Source organism: Primulina tabacum, chromosome 11 (assembly GCF_025594145.1).
Source record: "Primulina tabacum isolate GXHZ01 chromosome 11, ASM2559414v2, whole genome shotgun sequence".
Taxonomy (NCBI): Eukaryota; Viridiplantae; Streptophyta; class Magnoliopsida; order Lamiales; family Gesneriaceae; genus Primulina; species Primulina tabacum.
This window is the reverse complement of record NC_134560.1, coordinates 7,318,849-7,341,168: the sequence shown is the minus strand read 5'-3', so window position 1 is coordinate 7,341,168 and position 22,320 is coordinate 7,318,849. Positions and strand designations below refer to the sequence as shown.

Genomic DNA, 22,320 nt, shown 5'->3' with positions numbered 1-22,320 from the left:
GGTGAAGACCAAAAAAAAAAGAAACTAGTATTGCAAATATGACCATTTGAAGGTAAGTAACAGCATATAAAATTTTCCAATAGCAATTTTCTTGGATACCGCAGCTATATGTTTACGCTCGAACATGTTTAGAGAATATTTGTTGGTGAAGCAGTAGGAAAGATTGTTTGAAGGGACAAATATAAGAGATTGGTTCGAGATAATAGTTGAGTGAAAATCTTTACGCATAATTTACGATGATATGCAACCATCATAGAAGGAAGAGAGCTTAAGACGAATGTCTATACCAGAGTTGCCCAGAAGATAAAGAGTTATTAATGTTTGATCATTCTTAAGTGTGATAATAAAAATTGGCCAGACTTCACAAGTAGGTGTAGATCGAAAATCATTATTGAATACCTTCTACGTTGAAAATGGAGAGTAATAGAAGAATTATATCGTATTTGAACGTCTATAAATCTTGTTTGTTATCTCACATTTACTTTAACATATTTAAATTGACATGCCAAATAAACAAGAAGAAAATACGAGACAACATGATAAAATCCAGAGTTTAAAGATTTAATAATGTCGACCATTATATGTGATTTAAGTTTTCAAAAAAGGGAAGTGGCGCATTGTAACACAACAGATGGAACCACCTATACCAGATGAATCCTAAAACAGATAGATAGCCATCTTTCATTGGACATGAACTAAATCTAGAACTGAACTTGAAACGAGCTTCATGGTGATGTATGTTTCTCTTCATCCGACAGTTGGCACTGCCCTGGAACTCTATCAGAATCAACAAAGAACTCTTCCACTGAAATGAAGCCATTGACCAAGAGTGAGGGAAACAGTGCCATAATTTCAGGTGAATGTTGAAAAAAAATACCATAAAAAAATCTTGTATATTACAGTTTCGCTCGCAGATAAACAGTTTGGTCCAATGTAGGACACTAGACTTGGTCCGTGTACACTAGGACTTGGTCCGCCGTCCGTGTAAGTATTTCTCCTCATGTTACATTTCTTAATCACTAAAAGTGAAAGGGAGCTACGATATCGAGTGAACCAGGATAATATGTTACCTAAATCATCTTGCTCTGCCGAATCAAGTAGAAGATCTGAATCAGAAGCCAAAAAAGGCGAGCCGGGATAATTTCCAAGAGCTCCTAGATCTGCCACAAAAGAACAACAGACACCATGAGCTAGAAAATTTCAAGAAAATATACAGTTCTCTACATATAAAGATTCGAATATCCCCATATGGCCTAGTTCCCTTTCGTTAACACCACATAATAGTGTATGGTCTTGCTCCAGATGTTACAAGAAATCATTTTTTATGAAAAGGAACAAAAATTAGGTTTGAATTACCTTCCAAGTTTGATAAATCTGCTGTCAGGTCTGAAAGGCTAAAATTCCACGGAATATGGTCCAAGGATGTTAGGGAATCTCTAGAATTCTCAGCTCTATTTTCTGGTGGAAGATGTAGTTCGACTGAACTAGCCACGTCTGATGTAAATGCAGTGTCAAGGGCTGAAGTATCAACTTCCATGCCAGATATATCTGATGCAGTAAAGGGAAAATGGCTACTGGATGCCACTGAAGTTGGGCTCAGAGGCGTTTCCGACATGGATGGAATACCGTTGCTTGGTAGCATAATGGGTAATAAATCAGCCCCAGATGGGTCGATCGCCATACTGCAGAGAAGATAAAAAGTATATAACAGGTTTTTAAATGAGGTGGCAGTTACATGAATCTAAAGAATCATTTTTTCATAGTTATTTTCAGCGAGTGGGTTTCAATGTTCTTTTTCAAAGGGAATTCTCACTCGTTTCCAGGATTCATGGGCATAGGAAGATAATTTCCTGGAGCGGGAATTCCATGGACAATGTGACAGCTAGTCGTGGAATAGCCCATAGGATCAATATGAGGTTGCCCTGTAGCAGTAAGTGAAGGCTGCTGCATGACTGGGTATCCCATAGGTAAGTTGTTGGCTGCACTGTAAAACGTGACATTGAGTATTGATGAATGATATAACGTGGGAAAAAATGCATCTCTATACACAAATCAGAGAACATTATTTCAATATTTTTCTGTGACTTGTTTCTTGTATCCCCCTTTCCTCAATTCAAGACAAAAAGGGAATGAAGGTACATTCTCAAGAAGTGTACCAGGAATTGGATGGATTCCGTTTTGCATGGGCGCCAACGGAACTTTTGGAGACATTGGATACTTCATCATATCATACTGGTGCTGAAGCAGGTTGTTGAATGAGATAATTTGCTTCGTCAGTTTCAACCTTATGTAGTATGCCCGGAAAAAATCGGGATTTTCTTCTTCCAGTTTCTGCCACACTGAATTGTAAACAACATGAAAAATTAAAATTTAAGCAATTTTATGTGTAGCATCAATATCTGATCTACAGAACCATTAACTAATTGTTATCCTAAAGACATTGCTTAGACTCAGATTTGCACTTGCTTTGATCACTTGAAAAAGCATACCTAAATTTGTGAACCTAGGATCTATCCTGGCGCGGTTCAGTAGGGTCTTTACCACCACGTCTTTATTCATATACAATTGTAGACATCGTTCTATCAAATTCTGAACCTACAACAGATTAATAGATCATGTGATGCAGAAAATTGCAACTTATAAAACGGTAGATACAGAACGGAGAAAAAAAAAAGATAACTCTCTTACAAGTTCGATGTCCTCACGGGAAACTTTCTTTTTATCATTGCTTGATACAGAAACGGAAACTGAGTCTGGTACAGGAGTCTCGGCAACATTATTAGGCAATTCACTTTTGCAGCCATGGGAAACAAGATTAGTAGGCTTTCTGTCGTGAGAGTTTTGTGTATCCTCCTTCTACACATCAATCAAATTAAAAAGAAATCGAAGAAATAAGAAGTCCTTGAAATTCAAAATAATAAAGAATAAAATAATAAGCTCAATGAAGATACTCGGAGTGGCGATTCGGATCGTTACTCGGAGACTGCTGAGAGCACTGCCCTAGTTGCCAAGAACAAAGGTCATGCTGGCTTGCAAGTCCCTCTCCCCGAGGGACATTATTTTTCTCCCACTGAGAGTCGGGCTTTAATTCCAATTGCAATTCCTCAGGCTCTTCTCCCGGTCAATCCCACGAGATTTATTCTCACTGATGGTAGCACCAGTAATAAAATGGTCCTAGGTGATCTGCCTAGCATGCACCCTATCGATATTGTCACCACCTAGATGACTCATGGACAGAAAAAGTGAAAACGTGGTGCTCAAGATCATGGAGCTATTATTAATAACATCAACAGTGTGCATACTGCTCCAGATATTGTATCTCCCGGTGTCAGTCCTATCACCCCTAAGAAACGAGTGCTTGAAGAATCTTCGGATCAGATCGATGCTAATGCGGCGGCGGCGGTTCCCAAGCAACCCCGCCGATACCAATGAGTTGTATCTCTTGGAATGCTCGAGGGCTTGGGAACCAACGAGCATTCCGTGAACCAAGGCAGAAAAGAACCCAACCCAAGGCAGAAAAGAACCCAACCCTTCTTTTCATTTGTGAGCCAAAAATGATGGGTTTTAAATGTCAATGGCGGAAGCATGTTCTCGGGTTTGACGGTTTTTTGTAGTAGATTGCAAAGGAAGAAGTGGGGGATTAATGTTGTTGTGGAGAACTTCTTTTGAAGTTATTATTCACTCCTACTCTTATGGACATATTGACTGCTCTATTCAGCATGAGGAGAATCTATGGAGATTCACAGGTTTTTACGGGAACCCAGATTATAGTCGTCGGCATTTCTCCTGGGATCTGCTTCGGCGTCTTTGGTCCGTGCCAGAACTACGCAATCTTCCGTGGCTGTTAGGGGGTGATTTTAATGAGATCTGCTTTGACCGAGAAAAATTTGGGGGAACCCTCGGCCACTCTCTCAGACTAGAGCGTTTCGGGATGTTCTGGATGATTGTTCTATCCAGGATCTCCATGGAGAGGGCGAGTTCTTTACATAGGTTAACCATCGTTCATCGGACGCTCTTATTTTTGCTTGCCTTGATCGGTATGTGGCTACTTTTGAATGGAGGCTTCTCCTCCCAGCCTCTCAAGCTCATTCACTGGAATTCTTCCATTCGATCACAGACCTATTTTCATTGAGCTCCAAGGATCGCAGCAACAACCGTCTAGAAAGCACAATGTGTTCCGATTTGAACCCCATTGGCTTACTGAATCTGACTGTCGAGATGTAGTGGAACGGAGATGGTGCAAATCTGATAGTTCTATCTCATTACCTAACCGTCTCTTGAGTTGTAAGGAATCGCTGCGGGATTGGGCTGGAGATCGCTTTCATAACCTTCCTTGCCAGATTAAAAGAAAACGACACAATCTGAATATTTTGAAATCGCATGGTCACTGGCAACACTCGGCTATTCAAATTGGTGATCTAGAGCGCGAGGTTGAGAAGCTAGCGTACAAAGAAGAATGATATAGGCGACAGAGGAGTATAGTTTCTTGGCTAGGTCATGGAGACCGTAACTCCAAATTCTTCCATGCTCGTGCCTCGACTCGCCGAGCAAAGAACCATATAAGGGCTTTGGTTTCTTCTCATGGAGACTGGTGCACAGAGCATAACAGCATGTCTGATATTATAGAACACTATTTTGTGAATTTGTTCTCGACAAATAACGATGGGGGAAACATTGATGAATGGAATGCAACTATTATTACCCTTATTCCGAAAATTAAGAGCCCTATGACAATGAAGGACTACAGGCCGATCAGTTTATGTAACGTTTGCTATAAAATAGTTGCTAGAGCTCTGACGAACAGACTCGGTCCAGTACTCAGGCAGACTGTTAATGAGTTTCAGAGTGCATTCATTCCCGGACGCCTCATTTCAGATAATATTATTCTAAGTTTTGAGACACTGCACTGGATCAGAAGTAGAAAACCGGGCCATAAAGGATATCTTGCGCTGAAACTTGATATGAGCAAAGTGTACGACCGAGTTGAGTGGTGTTTTCTCGAGGATATGATGATACGACTGGGTTTTGCGCCACCTTGGGTGTAGAAGATCATATGGTGTGTGAGATCTGTTAGATACTCTGTCTTACTAAGTGGCGATCTGATTGGCAATATCACTCCGAATAGAGGGTTGCGACAAAGAGACCCGCTTTCCCCCTACCTGTTTGTGTTATGTGCTCATGGTCTGTCCTCAGTTCTTTTATCTCTTGAATCCATGAGAGTTTTACATGGGGTGCGTCTTGCTCCCTCTTGCCCGACTATCTCCCACTTGTTTTTTGCTGATGACAGTATCTTGTTCTTCAGAGCGACAATTGCGAATTGCATTATATGAAAGGGCTTCGGGGCAACTTATCAATTTTGAGAAATCATCTTTATCATTCAGTCCTAACACTACTGACCAAGTGGGAGATCAAATAAAATCGGCACTGGCGATACCCGTGGTACAGGGACACGAGGTGTATTTAGGCTTACCTGTTGCTTCTAGTCGTAGTAAAAAGCTGCAATTCCGGTACCTGGTGGAAAGGGTTGTGAATATAATTCAAGGGTAGGGAAATAAGTATTTTTCGGTGGGAGATAAGGAGACCTTGATCAAATCTGATCTCCAAGCTATACCTACTTATGCATGTCGTGTTTTCGTATCCCAAAATCTACTTGTGAGGAGATTGAATGAGAATGCGCTAACTTCTGGTGGCGAATGGAACAAGGGAGGAGGCGCTTACATTGGAAAAGCTGGAGAGCTCTTTGTAGGCCAAAGTGCATGGGCGGCTTGGGCTTCCGTCACCTTGAGACTTTCAATAAAGCTTTATTGGCCAAACACGTTTGGTGTATTATTACTGATCCGAGTTCCATGCTTGCACGAGTATTGAAAGCTCGGTATTTTCGGCACCATGATATTATGGAAGCACCTCTTGGCAGCAACCCTTCCTTACATTTGGCGATCGTTGCTATGGAGCAGGCAGCTGCTGGGAAAAGGTTTATGTTGGAAAGTGGGAGATGGTTCGAAAATTGCTATCTTTGGGGAGCAGTTGGATTCCAAGGACGTCGAGCCGGGTGCCCCTCCCTCCTAACTCTGAGAATTTCTCTACAGTTATCTCTCTCATCGACGGAGAGACTTGGAAAGAGGACATCATCCACAACCTCTTCTCTCCACATCTAGTCAAGGACATATTATCGATTCCTCTCTTTCCAACTCAAAAAGAATATCTTTGTTTTTGGGCTCTTGATCCGAAAGGTAAATATTCAGTTCGGAATGGCTATAAGGCAGAGATCGGATTTTTGCTTCTTCTCCCTCGAGCTCGGGCCACCATTCTATAGATGGGTGGCGGTTCCTATGGTCTCTTAACATCCTTCCGAAGGTCCGAGTGTTTTGGTGGAGGGTTCTCCAGAATAATATTCCCACAAAGCATAATTTATTGGTTCACCGTGTTCCAGTCATTGGATCGTGTCCCTTTTGTCATCATGCTTGCGACTCCACTGCCCACGCTTTGTTCACCTACTCGGCCATAAAGCATTGCTGGAAAGGAACTAGTTTTTGGCAGATCTTAAAACAATCCCGACATTTGGATTCTACGGACATATCACTCTGGATGAAAGAAAAGCTGAGTAAGAAAGATTATGAAGTCTTTGTGATGCGCTCGTGGGTTATTTGGAGTGAGAGACTTCGATTTACTCACCTCCGAAATGACCACCCTCTTGAGATCAATGTGGAGTGGTGCGCTAGCCTACTGGAAGACTTCCAAGCGGCACGCCAGGCTCTGTGACTAGCTCCAGACCATGAACCATTATGCTCTCCGGAATCCTGGATTGCTCCACTTGTGAATGCTCTACGCCTGGACGTTGACGTATCTTATAATGAAGGTACTAATAGCTACGCACTTGGTGGAATAATCCGAAATCACGAGGGACAACCAATTCTTGCTTTTGGAAAAAAGATTGAGAAACCCACATTGGTTACGTTTGCTGAACTTCTTGCTATCAACATCTTTAGGGAACACAACATTGGGATTCATCTTATCACCTTAGACTCTCTCCTCGCTGTGCAAGCAGCCACAGGTGGAGAAGAGAATCGCAGTTACGTCGGGGCCCTAGCTTCGAATATCCGAGATCTTCTGTCTCTTATGGGAAGCCCATCCTTAAGGCATGTGCGGTGGACTGCAAATAATGTTGCTCATTTCATTGCCTCTTTTGCTTGTTCCTCCCCTTCCCCTTTTGTTTGGAAGCGTGGAGATTTTCTTTTTTGGATGATTAATATTGTAATTAAGGATCTTTATCTTATTCAATAAATTACAAGAGCTTTCACCGTAAAAAAAAATAAATACAAAGATCTTAATGTTCCAAGGACTGGATCAAGAAAACTAATTGATGATAAAATTCATGATCAATTGATAAGGACAACATCAGGGGAAAATGCCATAATCAAAATAGACGGGGCATCAGCCATTCCATTCCTCTTCTTCCATAATTATTTTCATTTTGATAGATGTTAAAACAATGATGAATTCGTGTTACTCTATTATCTATTAGTCTTCTCCTTCATTCTTGAATTTGCAGCCAAATGATAAGCCGCCAAATACAGTTCATTAACCCAACAATCAAATAGATAAACAGAAAATTTTGTATAAGAACACATGAGCTTCAACATATAAGAATTCAACCTTAGTGCTCTTCATTTTAGCCAAGGGCAAGCAGATAGTGGTTCTCCATGAAGCTCTTGTAACTTACAGTCGTTTGTAGCTCGATAAGGTCTCAACTTATTAATTAAATCAAGAATTGGAAGCACTCAACCTGGGAAAGAGAACTTGATGTTACATGTTTTTCACCATCCATTGTCACATGCCAAATGAACAGGAATATGCTACAACTAATGAATACGCATCTCAACAATACTCTTTTGATGAAAAAACAGCTTGAACAAGGATGATATAATTTAGATCAAGCGACAAAAAGATATTTTAATTGGCCGATATCAGAAACGATTTCATGATCATAAGCAGCAACAATTGAGCTTAAATGGTGCACTGTGTTACAAGAAGTTGACTTCATGTTCACTTAATAGCACGACTAAGAATTTTCGTAACAATGTGTAACTCAGGCTGCAGAAGGGATGTTGACCCCAAATACAAATATAATCAATCGATGAGGGAATTATCAAATTTCTTGGACACGGAATCTAATTAAAATGTTTTAAACTTGCAGCATCACGATGCATAATCCACTGATTTAGTAAAACATGACTGTGATACTGCTACTTGCATGTTTAGGATTCGAAAAACTATTTTTTTCTCAGTGCTAGCTACCCACTTCAGATTCTTTTATATGGATGCAAGCTAATCATCTTTAAGTCCTAGCAGGTTCTTCTAGCTCAAAATGTTATAGATAGCTTAAGCTTATTCAATCCTTAAGTTCAGGAGTCTCCAATATATATGTTTCTAACCAAATTCAGTGAAGCCCATTTCTTCTTTAAAAATTGCACGTCCCCTCCTAATCATGTTCTTTTTCTACATAATCCTTTATTCATAGTTCTTGACATAACCAAATCCACAAGTATCATGATAACTAATTCATTGCAAAATGATAATGCTCATTAATCCCATGTTACATGATGTTATGTCCTACAATGAAATCAATTAAATTACTGTTACAAGAATCATTTTACATCTTAATCCACGAAAAACCAATATTAAGCATCACCGATGCACTTCTATCAAAAGGGAAAAACCCATCACTCAAACAACACTTGGCTTGGAACATATAAACCGACTTACGTTTAAAATAAATAAATAAAAGCAACAATTTATGATTCCTTAATATTATATTAACACAACACCAAATCCTCAATCTCCAGCACAGATACTCATCATCGTCTTCAAAATCTCGCACCATCTTTTGGTCTTAACTCAAACTTATATATGGACTCTCGAACTTATTTAGAGTATTCTAAAGTTTATATATCAATTATCACATGGATAACTATTTTGCAACAAAAAAACAGATGAAAAATACCTTTCTCAAATAGATTTGCAAATGCTCAAAAAGTTAGAATCTTCAAGGTTATGTCGACAAATTATAAAAGTCCAGCTATTTCATCAAGATTGTCCGCAGAATACTCAAGATTAACAGAAAGGAGGAATATTGGAGATAGGTTAGAAGTAAGAGTTCAAGAACTCTTTCTTCTTGAGTTTAGCTTATAGCTAGCTTCTCGAAGATCAACAAAACTCATGCTGATTAATAACGATTAAAAAATTAGAAGCGTCGAGAATAATCTTCGGGAGAAGAAACGGGATTTTTTCAAAAGTTAAGATTGATAGATACAGAATCGTGGAAGATTCAAGAATGGTGCTTATGTCTTTTCTTCTGGTTCTGTTGTTTCCTTTGTCAAAAGGGAGTTGTGTTTGTGTGTTGATAAGTCTGGAAAGAAGAAAATGGAAGTGGAGAAAAAGAAAAAATCTGTACTACGACCCAACGGCCGCTGATGTTTTTGTTTTCATCGTCACTTTCAAAGTGAAAATGAAGCTAAATGTTTCTTCCATAAATTCAAATTAATGACTCTTATCTTTTATATTTAGTACAACTAAATAGATTCTTGTTGATTTTGTGAGCTATATTTTATGGAATTATAGAGTTTACACAATCATTTTTCATTTTGCATAAGAAAAAAATGAGTAGATATCTTATGTGACGGTTTTACGAATCTTTATCTGTGAGACGGGTCAACTCTGCAGATATTCACAATAAAAATTAATACTCTTAATATAAAAAGTAATATTTTTTCATGGATGATCCAAATAAGATATCTGTCTCACAAAATACGACCCGTGAGACCGTCTCACACAAGTTTTTACCCAAAAAATATGATTTCATGTAAAATTATTATCCTTGATTATATAGATCACTCAAATATAAAAACATATATTCATTTTTAACAATATTTTTTTTCCATTATATAAACATTCATTAAATAAAAGTAAAATCAGAAAATTGTTAGTATAATTGATATTTTAAATAAATTTCTTAATATGTGTGGAAAAAGACAGATGTATCTATATAAACTATTCTTACACGAAATGCAAAATTCCAAGAATATGTAAGCTTTCGTTTAGTAATAATAAAAAGTTTTCAGCACTTTTTTTTTTCTTTTTCAGATTTGAACATAAAGGAGAGAAAAGGTTGGGGGAAAAAGAATAATTAATATAGGCTACGCCCAAATAAATGATTGAGCTGTCACCACCAAAGCTAGGAGATGTTAAAAAGGGGTAAAATTGGAAATGCAAATTTTATATAACTAAAATATCAAATATAATTATATATATTTTAAAATAAACAAATAAATCAAAATAAGTTCAAATATTAATAAAATAATATTTTTAATAAAGTTTAAAATTCAAATAAACATAAATTACAAAAATTGTATATATAAAATATTGTTCTTTTAAAAAAATTAAAATTCTAAAAAAGACTAATTTTTTTAAAAAAATGTGAACCGGTCCGAACCGATTCATCAGTCCAACCTGTTATTGATCAATTTGAGTGCTAAAACTTGATATGGTATAATGAGTTGGTATATTTTTTTGCTCCAAATTGATATTTCATAAAAACTAGATGTAAAAATTGATCAAGATTTGTGCATAAAATATATACAATGTAAATAATTTGTGCCCTGAGATAGTTTCCAGCTGAGACCTCCATTATATTTTCTTGATCATGCCTTGTTTGGCAGTGGAATCATGAGATGCAAATAGGCGGATGGATTTGAATATATGTATATACTAGGTAGGTGCACGTGGAGATATATGTTTCAATAATTGTGCAATAAAGTAAACAATTCATTGACAAAAGTTTTCAAACTAAGCAATAGAGAGATAAATATATATAATAATAAGACTTCGTGTCTATATAAGATATAGTACGATAATAATTTTCAATCAAGGTTGCAAACAACAAAACAAAGGATTACACAATGTACTAAGATCGTAGCAAACAACCTACGCAAAGCAATAGGCATGTGAAAACTTGCTGCCTCATTTAAACACTCAAAATTACTCTTATCACTTTCTAATAGCTCCCTACGTTGTACTGCTTCCTTGAAAGTGAAACAAAATATTCCACGAACAGTGAGCAAATCAGAGTAGGACTTAGGGCCTCGAACATGAAGAAGTAATAAACGATGATAATACCTCTCACCTTCTACCGGATTTGCCGAGTTAACACGTCCGATAACTTGTCTTTGTTTCCTTGGTTTCCAAGTTCTAGTTGGTCGATCCCAAACAAAATGCTCTGGGAATTCAGAATATAAGAACTTTGTTGCTTCCACAATGTGCGAACAAGTCTTAAAAAATTCAGTCAACATAGTTTTGGAGACACATTCGGATGCCAACACATTGCCCAAGTTCTGGTAATTTGAGAAGGTGATCATGTGCTTGTCCAGTAAATGTAGAGGCAAATTGATAACTGCATGAGAGATTTCATTCAGATCAAATTCAAAAATGAGCCACACTGATTCTGGAGCAAACACCCAGCGAGCATCATGAAATGCTTGTATTTCATCTACAAATGAGTTAGAACTATGAGGTGATAAATGAGCACTTATTTTGTCATGGCCCTTGTAAATATATTTGTTAAATATTTTACAGCCGTTAGCCCAGAACAAATTTCAACATTGATATGACAATCATAGCGATAGAGTAGATAAGGATTATAAGGAACAACCCATTGAGAATTCAATGTACAATTCCGAACCTCAACAGAGCGACCATCGTTTCTCCTCCTGTACATATATAGGGTAACCATTAGATCGTGAACAGAATGTTCTAAAAAAGGGCGAGGATAATGGTTTTTGCATTTTTCATTAACCATACATGGGCATTATAAATTTAACGTGCCACAAGGTCCATGCATCATATGTCGTGAGACCAAACCAAACAATCGAGGAAAACATCTTTATCTGGAAGCTCAGCAACAACGTAAGAGTCGAACCTTTCAGGCGAGTTAATCTTATAATTAGATTGCAGGATAATAATCATATGACAATAAGGTAGACCTCGTTTCTGGAACTCGATAACATAAACATAAGCAACAACAGGGCCAAATATAGACTTTTTAAGAATCTGGTCCTTAAGATCAAGTAATTTTGCACGAAACACTCGAGAGACCAAATCTGGACTATCATGAGCAAGCTGACCTTCAAATAAATTTTCTCGAATCTCTTTCCAATCCGGATTGCAAGTCATCATAATAAACAAGTCATGTTTTCCAAATTTCTGAACCAATATCGATGTCGCATATCTCTTGGACCTCCTATGAAAGATGCTGGTAAAACAACATGTTGCCCGACCTCACTCCCACGTGATTCACCATTGGCTACACTGTCAACCACACCCTAGTACAATTCCGACCTTCTCTCACTTTGGTGCTTTCTGTAGTAATCTAATCTCGTTGTTTCTAGTTTAATGGACATATCGACAACAAATTGCTGCAATAATAGACCACCATACAATATTAACGAAGTGTTGCTGCCATGAATTTGCAACCTGTAACAATAGTACTCCCTACAAGAAACCATCCTATCATTTTGTCCACGAACAACTGCATGAAACAAATAAAATACACACAAATTAGTTGCAAGACAAATATATAAATATATGCAGCCGACCAGTATCTTGTTTGTTTGGGGGAAAATGCAAGAAATAATTACTAAAATTGAGTATGGGGTAAAAGATTAAAAACGCACCACGACTTTCACCAGCAATAATACGATCGAAGGAATTAACATCTGCAAGTGGTAGCACACTCTCATGCACGTCAACATGGGCATACCCATTTTTTACCTTCAGAATATTCTGCTGCCACCCATTGTAACCATATGGGAAAAAAAACGGATATTGCAAGGAATCATAATAACCATAATAATGTTGTATTTGATGGGTTTGACCATCACGATCACAAGCAACTATGTCCCTGTTATGTGGAATGTTAGCATCATCATTGCCTTCGACCCAAATAGCCGCAACTTGATCAGCGGATGGGCTGTTATAACATTTCTGGTCAACATAAACATTTTTGGAAATATGCAATCTTAAGTTTCTGATTGAAGAATACTGATTTATCCTCTTTAGAAGTTGTGCATAAGGGTTTACTTTCATTATATCCATCAGCAAAACCATGAGTTCTATGTCAACATAAGCGTCCGGGAAAACGGACATCCTATTTTCCAACTCATTATCGTTGTCCCAAAAATAAAGTTGGAAATACCTTGGACCATCCGAATTAGGTATAAGTGGTGGCAATGAATGGAAAATCTGGCCAGGCGCACGAAATGTGTATACTCCACGTTGAAGATAAGCCAATTTCTTGTCAAGCCTAACCCCAAATGAAGTGAAAGAGAAAACATTGTTGTACAATCGTACTTGACGGCGGAATAAAATAGCTAAGGGAGATGATGGGTCCTTGAATAATTCCAGCAAGGCAATCTGAGTAATAGGAGATGCCAATCTAATCTTACCACAGGCGCAACAAAAAGATGGAGCTTCACAAGGGAATCTATGTGGCCACAAAATTGACATGAAGGAACCATTGGCAAGACACTGATACCAGCAATATCTCCTTCATTGTCTGAATTTTAAAAAGAAATGCAATTGGGGAAAAAACCCACATATTTCAGGTGCGAAAAAATGAACATAGGAAAACCGAGCAAAAAAATCCAAGTAAAATAAAGGCACGATGAAAACAACAACAGATTACTTACAAATAGGAGAACACGCCAGAGGAACGGACACAATATGTGTTGTATGATGGAATTATATCATTGAACGACAGCAGCACATGCGATAAAAAAATATAAACAGATCAAAGGGGGAAAAATAATCCAATAGATGCAAATAAACATGGTGAAAATAACAGAGCAGCTAACGTTGGAAGTAGATAAACCGGCGCCACCAACACGCAGAGATTGAGCAGCGCCACTGCCAAATTAAAATGATTACATGAAACTCTTTAAGATAACACACATAGCTAAGAGGGAAAATAACGTTAGGAGAACACATAGAAAATACAGGAACTCGGAAGATGCAAAGGGGCCGCAACAAAGCAAGCAGGAGAGAAATGAAGAGAGCGAAACTACATACCCTGAGACAAATCCCGAGATGGCAGCCGGTCGTTTACCCTGCGCCATGAAAAGTGGAAGAAGTAAAACCAAAATAACATAGAGAAATTGAGGATCACAGCGACATAAACAAATTGCAGGCGATAGAAATCGGTGAGTTCACTAGAAGGTGGATGAAATAACCCATCAACAGTAATGACCATGGTGAAGTAGTAATAGGAAAGAAAGAAACGTAGGAAGAAAATAAATGAGAAGGAAATAAATGGGCTTATATATCTATCAAATGGTAGTAAGCAGCGAAAAAATTAATCCTCCATGAAGCCAAATTGCAAAATCTAGAAATATAAGAGTACATAGGGGAAAACACAATTGAAAGTGACATATATGTATGTAAGATGTTAGACTAAAAATTTCTAATCTTTGTCATATTTCAATATCTATATAATATATGATTTTATTAGTTCATATTTAAAATTAAACTTGTTAAAAAATTTACTAAGAAATGTAAATAAATAATTTTTCTGACATAAAATTTTAAAAAAAATATAAATGTATATTAATGTCCAAATCAATTCAAGATGGACAATGAATTACAAAAAACTCTTAAAAAACCTATTAATTTAATTTGCTAACTTAAATTAACAAGAAAATTTAGATAAATAATTTTTTGGCATAAAAGTTAGGAAAGAAATAGGAATATGTATTAATGTCCAAGTTCATTTAAGATGGACAATGAATTAAAAAAAACATTTAAGATAACCTATTAATTTATTTGCTAACTTAAATTAAATAAATGAACAAGGACATATAAGGAAATTCACAAATGAAAGTGGTATATTTATATGTATGTTAGATTACTCTCTTTTTTTTCTTTTGGTGTTTGGTCTCTTTCTACTTTCAATGATTGGAGATTTTAATGATTACAAATTTGATCATTTTGAATCCATGTGCAAACTACTCCCACACATGGTATGATATCATACCAACACACAAAATAAAAAATAAAAAAATTGCTATGATAAATAATTTGATTCGTCCCGAGATGTTTTTAGAAACATATATATTAAGTAATATTTGGAATTTGATGAGATAATTGGAAAATTATCCTTTCCGTAAATTATGTTTTTCTTTTTCTTCATAAAAAACCATTACCCATCATCGTAGCACAACCAAACCCTACATCAAAGCAGGGGAGGATCTGCTATAGGATCATAGGAAAATATTAGTAAAAATAAAAATTGTTTTTTAATTAGAGTACATAAAGTTCAAACCACAATTTGACTCGCTGGATACATGATCTTATCAGTAAAATCATCATAATCGACGCATGAGCACTTAGAAGTAACAACACAAGCCTAAGCGCGAAAAACATTTGTCAAATACAAAATAAGATCTATCTTTAAACTGATTTAGATCATTTCTGAAAATAAATCACCAATGCAATACATTAAGAATCGAAGACTAAAAATTTTAAAATTTAAATGATGGCGTGCTCCTTCACATAAAATTCAGCACTCTTGTTCCCCACCATATCTTGCACTTATTCAGAAACTCGTCTTGATCGAAATAGGTGCCACAAACCACATAACTCATGATCTCATTTTTATCTCATCACGGGGGAGGAGAATTTCGCGATTTCGCTCGTCTTTATCTCATCGTTTTATACATTTTCGGCATCCTTGTTCAACCATTCCTGAACAAAATGGTGGAGCCGAATGGAAATATAGGCATATCGTCGAAACTGGCCTTACTTTACTTGCTCAAGCAAATTTGCTTCTAAAGTTTTTGTGGGAAGCCTTTCAAACTGGTGTGTATCTGATCTCCTGTTCTTCAAAATCAATCCCCATTTTTCAAATCATTCAATATCCTGCTTGATTACTCCTTCTTAAGAGTGTTTGATTGTGCATGTTTTCCTAACCTCCATTATTTTCAACGTCACAAGTTTGATTTTCATACTAAAAAAATGCATTTTTCTTGGTTACAGTCTTCATCATAAAAGGTTACAAATGTCTCTCTACTTCAGGACGAATATATGTTTCTCGTAAAGTTGTTTTCAATGAAACTGAATTTCCTTTCAAATCTGATCAACATTTTGTTCATGTGAATATGTCGATTTTGTATATTCTTTTCCTACTTCAATTCCTTTGCAGGTACTGAATTATTCTCCTTGCACATCAGCTATGGTTCAACCTGTTTTACATGCTTCTCCTGTAAGCTCTTCTCACTCATTTTTTGCCTTCGTTCACCATCTCACAGGATCAACCCATTGAAACACCCACTTCACCATCACAATCTGGTTTTGTTGCCTCTCCTTCAGCACCATCACCTTTACTTGCTTCCGCTCTTTCTCCTCCTCAAGCCTCACGACACCAAATGGTGGCCACTAGATCCAAGCTCGGGGTTTTTAACCAAATATTTTCACCTTCACTGCCACTGGACCTCCCTCTATTGAGGCAAACTCCTTAACTGACGCAGTGACAAATCTGCTTTGGAAACATGTTATGCAAGAAGAATTACATACACGTCACCGGCCAAAATAGAACTTGATCATTGGTTCCTGCATCATCAAACATGAAAATAATTGGCTGTAAATGGGTTTTTCGACTTACATATAATGCCAATATAATGGGACATTTCAAAGGTGCAAGGCACGCCTTGTGGCGAAAGGATATTCTCAAATACCCGACATTGATTTCACTGACACATTTAGTCTAGTAATCAAGCCAGCTACAATCAAAATTATGCTCAGCTCTTGTTATGACAAACAAGAGGCTCATTCATCAACTTGATGTGCACAATGCTTTTTTAAATGGTCGTATTTCTGAAAGGGTGTTTATGCAACAACCTCCAAGATTTGAAGATCCTAGCAAGCCAACCTATGTGCATCATGTTCATAAGGCTTTATATAGTCTAAAGCCGGCCTTTTCGCGCCTGGTTCAGGTTATCTTAAGCTTGCTTTACTTGACTGGGGATTCAAGAACTCTGTTGCGGATACGTTTCTATTCTTCTTTTCAGAAAAATGGTGTACAAATATATTTTCTTATTTAAGTAGATGATATAATATCGGAATTCGTACTTTGTCTATTGAGCATTTTCCAATATGAATGGAAATTTTATAAGCATATTATGTTTTTGATAAGATGATGATCAACGTGGAATGAAGAATGTCTCACATTAAAAAATAATCTCATGTGTGAGTTTATATTGAGTTACAATTTGTAAAGATGTAAAATGATTGGTCAAAAAGTTCTCTCGTGCGTATACACAGTGATGCAAATCAATGTCCTGATTTGCCATTGGAAAAGGCTTGTCTTGTATGCAAGCGGTACGAGCGCGACCTGAATGCGTCGAATGACAAATCAGATACCAATTGTGCACTGAAAAATGCTTGACTTGGATGCAAGCGAACAAGCGCGACTTGAGTATGTCAAATATCGGATCGATCAAGCCAAAGGGGCCGGGTCCTTTTAATGTTTTTATTTTTAAAAAAATCTTAAATTATAATTTTTTAATTATTATTAACAAAATATATGAACCTTTATTATTTTAAAACAATATTATTAATTTATACGGATTATGAACAAATCGATTAAATTATGAATATTAATAAGGAATAAATCGATTAATTATTTTATAATATTTTTATATGAATTAATTATTAATAAATTTATTTAAAATTGAGAGGTTCTAATAGGTGATATTTAGATCTTAAGAAATCCAATCCAATTAACGTAAAAACTGATTAGGGTCCAGTTGGCAAAACTCCAATTTGCTCTGGTTATGGATGAGCTGACGGGACATATTAAGGATGAGTTATCTTGATGTATGTTGTTTCTAGATGATATTGTTTTGAGAGACGAAACTAAATAAGGTGTAAATAAAAAATTAGATTGATGGAGTTAAGCTCTTGAGAATAAAAGTTTTAGAATTAGTCGCTCAAAAGTGGAATTTAGCTTATAACTTTGGTCCTGAATCTAGACGAATGGATAGCCCAATTGAGATTGAAAGTCGAGAAGTCCCATAGTGTGAAGCTTTTCGTTATTTTTTGACATATTATCCAAAAGACTGGGGACATTAGAGATAATATAGACCAGAGGATTAAAGCATGATGGGTGTTAAAGCATGATGGGTGAAGGATGATATCAGGAATCTTATGCGATAGAAGGATGCATGCGAGATTAGAAGGAAAATATTATAAGACTATTCGGCGTGTTGGGTCACTACAGGACTACATATGCATAACATGGGGTAGCAAAGATGCGTTGTTAAGATGTATATAGCAAAACGCGCAAGGATAAAATTAGGATTGAAAGGATTATGAGCTATTTAGTTGTAGCATCTATAGATGATAAGATTAGACAGAGATATCTAACATGATTTGGTCATGTGAAGATGAAACCAAACACGACCTCAATCTGACATATCTTAGATTGACAGGTTGATGGAAGGAGTAGTAAGAGGAGCATATCATTGAAAACTTAGATAAATGTCGTTAAGAAGTATATCTTATATCTTGGTTTAAATTATGACATGTAAAAAAATCTGTTAGTTTGGAGAACTAATATCTATATAGCTGACCTCGCTAACTAGCGAGGATGATGATGATGATCTAAAAGACTGTTAGTGTACGCAAATACGTTTCGTTTGTGTACTTGATTCTTGGTCTGTCTATGATGAATTCATTTGCTATGATTAGTTTTTTGATGGAAACTATAATTAGTTTTTGTGCTGGTGTAACTTATTTTCTACAGAGCTTCCGTCTGAGTTTTTTAAGAATTCTGTCCACTGTTGAGTAATCAGCAATTTTCAGCTTAAATTTGTCATTCTTTTGCTAACGTGACGATCCGTTTTCCCCCTTTTACTTAACCTTTCGTCATGTTTGCAAGTTTTGTGGTTTCCTTGATTTGAGTTTCTGAATTTGGGCTTATGCATTCCATATCATTTGTTGCTAATACTCTTCAATGTATTTTTGTCATGATTTGAGGTTTCTAATATTTATCCATGCACCTTTGTTATTCCATTAGTTAAATTTGGAACACATTCTGCAGTCTGCAATTTCGTTAGGAAGACATCAAAGGGGAAGAACAGTAGGAAAAGAACTACTGTGGAAGAGGGAGAGGAGGGAGATGAAGATTCTAGAATCGACAAGTCGGTGCTTTTCAATAAGAAGAAGCAAATTGTGTCCGACAACAAGCTACACTTCTCCAGTGGACCCACCAAGCGATCTTTAACCTCAGAGGATGAGGTTGAAAAGAAAAAAACAACAGTTTTTGAATTTGAGTCCTCGAATGAAATACAGATTCATAATGATAGTAGAGCAACATCCACCTTGGAAACAGAGACCGAATTCTCGAGAGATGCTCGGGCAATCAGAAAGAGGGTTTTGAAGCAAGCTGCAGAGGCTTTGAAAGGGAATAACAAGAGTGATAGTGGTGAAAAGTTATATAAAGGCACACATGGGTACACAGATTATAAGGCTGGGTTCCGGAGGGAGCAAACGGTAGCCAGTGAGAAAGCTGGTGGATCTCATGGACCTCTGAGAGCGTCCGCCCACATAAGAGTTTCTGCGAGGTTTGACTACCAACCGGACATTTGCAAGGATCGTAAAGAGAGACTGGTTTTTGTGGGTATGGGGATCCATGTAAGTTTATGCATGATCGAGGTGATTACAAGTCAGGTTGGCAGCTTGAGAAGGAGTGGGATGAAAAGGAGAAGGCAAGGGCCAAAAAAATGACCATGGGACTGAAGGATGATGAAGATGATGAGAGGGGTCCAGAGATAAGTGATGAAGAAGATGAAAATTCGCTACCTTTTGCATGTTTCATTTGCAGAGAACCTTTTGTAGATCCTGTTATGACAAAGTGCAAGCATTATTTTTGCGAGCATTGTGCTTTGAAGGTACTGTTATTTCACTTGCGCTATTTTTGCTAATTTCCTGAAATTTTTATGGAGTTGAAAATTATGCATCGTTGTGGGGTAGCATCCATGCCACTAAATCTCTGCTTATGTCAATTGGTTGATATTAACTGTCTGCAATTTTCGATTTCCATTTGCATCTGTGATTTTCGTACTTCCTAAAACCCAAATCAGCATGTGACTTTTCTCCTTGGTGCAATGTGTCACTGATCTTGAACCCTTTAGAAATTTCTATTCACCTTGTTCACAACTGATCTTGGACCCTTCAGAATGTGTGTTCACCTAGTTCAATCTATTATGCCATTTCTTCCCTTTAACAACCCCTCTGGTGTACCCAGGTGGATGGGTGGTTGACTTAGATAATACAATCTGCTAGGCGCTAGCATATTGAATATGGATCTTTCTAATTAAGATGTTTTTTCTTTGATTCACAGCATCATGCAAGAAATAAGAAATGCTTCGTGTGCAACCCAGCCAACAAATGGCATATTCAATACCGCCTTTGAGATACTCAAAAGAATGTCCGCTGAGAAGAAATGATGGTCTAATCTGAATCATAAAATCTCATTTCATGAGAGAGGGCTTGTATTACGTATTGCTAATGCACATATTATGTTTGGGAGAATCTCTTTCTATAACACGTTCCCAGTTCTAATACGCACATTAATATGTTCTCAGTTTCTAACCCATTTAGTAAACTATCCTGTAAGAATGAATGCAGTAGTAGAAATGAATGGGGATGTGGAGTCTGTTTTGGAGGTAAATCTGTTGGGATGATGTGTAGAACCAGTTTAGTTCAGAAACTATGGTCGAAACAGGAGCTTATCATTTTTATGTTATCTATTGGTTGGAAATTAATCTATCATTTATCTTTGTTGCTTTTATGGACGGGTGTTATGTTCATTGTTAGTATATTCATTATGAATGTGGTGCTTGTTTTAAACAAATCAAGTATATTATCATGACTTGTGATGAAAATTAATCGGCATTGCTGTTGTTAACAGTTGTACATTTTTTTGCTGTAGAATGTTTGATTTTATTTACAAGATGAAAAAATGAATTTTCCATATCACCATCAGAGCCTATACATATGCAATCAACTATAAAGACCCTCAAATGATCGTCATTTCCTTTTAGTAACTTATGGTCTGTCACCCGTATAACATATACAACTCCATACTTGTGATTATTTTTAGGTCAGGCAGCCATGGTTGGTACCTTTCTTGCTTTCTGGACTACCAGCTGTGGTTGTTGTCTTTTAACTTCGTTCCGTTCCTTAAAAGATTGAATAGTTGTAAAAATAAGTCTGGGAGAATTGCATGAGAAAGTCTCTGTCAATGCCCGTGGTTCTCATTCAGACATAATGTCACGCCCCGAAACTCGAGATTTGACACCGGCGTCGTTTAACAATCACACAATTGAAACAACCAGTCTCGTAGCATGGTATAAACCGAAATACCAGTTTATTAATCATAATCTCAAAAACCAAAGTCTTTACAACTGAAATAACTAATGAAATAAATGCGGAAACGTTTTTACATAAAACTTGAGTACCAAAATTCAGAAACCTCTTTACCAGCAACTCTCGAGATTAAAACAATTCATCAGCCCCAAAATTATTCCGATTCTTCTTCTTCAATCTGCTCTTCGGATTTATCTGGGAAGGTTGTAAGGGTGAGTATTTTGGGAAATACTCAGCAAGTGGGGGCTGTTCGAGTACAACAAAACAACATGCAATTTTCGAAATATACATACCATGCAAACATAATTCTTATCACGTGCGCATCATTAACTCGACACTGAGATTCATCTACTTTCAATGATTTACTGATATCAGTCCCTAATTTTTACTCCTCTAAGGGGACGCGGCCGTATAGCGGTTATCTCCCCCACCGCGTAAGAGTACGTATGGTTGGGATTCTCACCCATATCAAGTTGAATTCTCACAGTGTCAAAACATTTATTCATGCAAAATATCGTAACCAGAAGGGTGTAGAAGAAGAATTGTACTCGCCCGAATTTTTATAAAACCGAAAATATATGCATCGAAATTCAATAATTTAAAACAAGCCCACTTACCTTAAATTCTTGATAAAAAACGTAAAAAGGCTAGGGTTCTTCGAAATTCCTACTTCACTGGTTGGACGGCGACAGAGCTTCGCTGCGCTCGAAAACTCCTAAGGAGACTAGAGCACAAATTTTCGAAAATTTGGTGTGATATGTGGTGTGATTTTCGAGTCTACAGGGCCCTCCTATTTATAGGGGTTGGCTGCTATCGTGATCGAGTGATATCGCGTTTGAATCTGAA

At 37.0% G+C, this 22,320-nt stretch overlaps 2 protein-coding genes and 1 pseudogene across 3 annotated transcripts; 1 reads left to right on the top strand and 2 right to left on the bottom strand.

The window, feature by feature from the left end:
- Positions 1 to 515: 515 nt before the first annotated feature.
- On the bottom strand, positions 516 to 9,479 carry LOC142519898 (uncharacterized). The gene is made up of 9 exons (XM_075622912.1): positions 9,002 to 9,479; positions 7,654 to 7,783; positions 2,689 to 2,856; positions 2,490 to 2,595; positions 2,157 to 2,339; positions 1,814 to 1,979; positions 1,357 to 1,682; positions 1,071 to 1,160; positions 516 to 805 (listed from the first exon to the last, which is right to left on the bottom strand). Exons 2-9 carry the CDS (start codon positions 7,666 to 7,668, stop codon positions 726 to 728), a joined length of 1,134 nt encoding a protein of 377 aa, XP_075479027.1. The 5' UTR covers positions 7,669 to 7,783; positions 9,002 to 9,479; the 3' UTR covers positions 516 to 725.
- Positions 9,480 to 12,279: 2,800 nt separating this feature from the next.
- LOC142518929 (uncharacterized) lies at positions 12,280 to 13,872 on the bottom strand. Of its 2 annotated transcripts, XM_075621788.1 has the most exons (3): positions 13,247 to 13,872; positions 12,726 to 13,021; positions 12,280 to 12,580 (listed from the first exon to the last, which is right to left on the bottom strand). In XM_075621788.1, the coding sequence occupies exons 1-3, from the start codon at positions 13,555 to 13,557 to the stop codon at positions 12,375 to 12,377; spliced, it is 813 nt and encodes a 270-aa protein (XP_075477903.1). In that variant the 5' UTR covers positions 13,558 to 13,872; the 3' UTR covers positions 12,280 to 12,374. The 2 variants fall into 2 exon arrangements, with proteins under 2 accessions (XP_075477903.1, XP_075477902.1); XM_075621787.1 differs by having other exon boundaries at positions 12,726 to 13,872.
- Positions 13,873 to 13,977: 105 nt separating this feature from the next.
- Positions 13,978 to 20,915, top strand: LOC142519586 (zinc finger CCCH domain-containing protein 1-like; annotated as a pseudogene).
- The last annotated feature ends 1,405 nt before the right edge of the window (positions 20,916 to 22,320 follow it).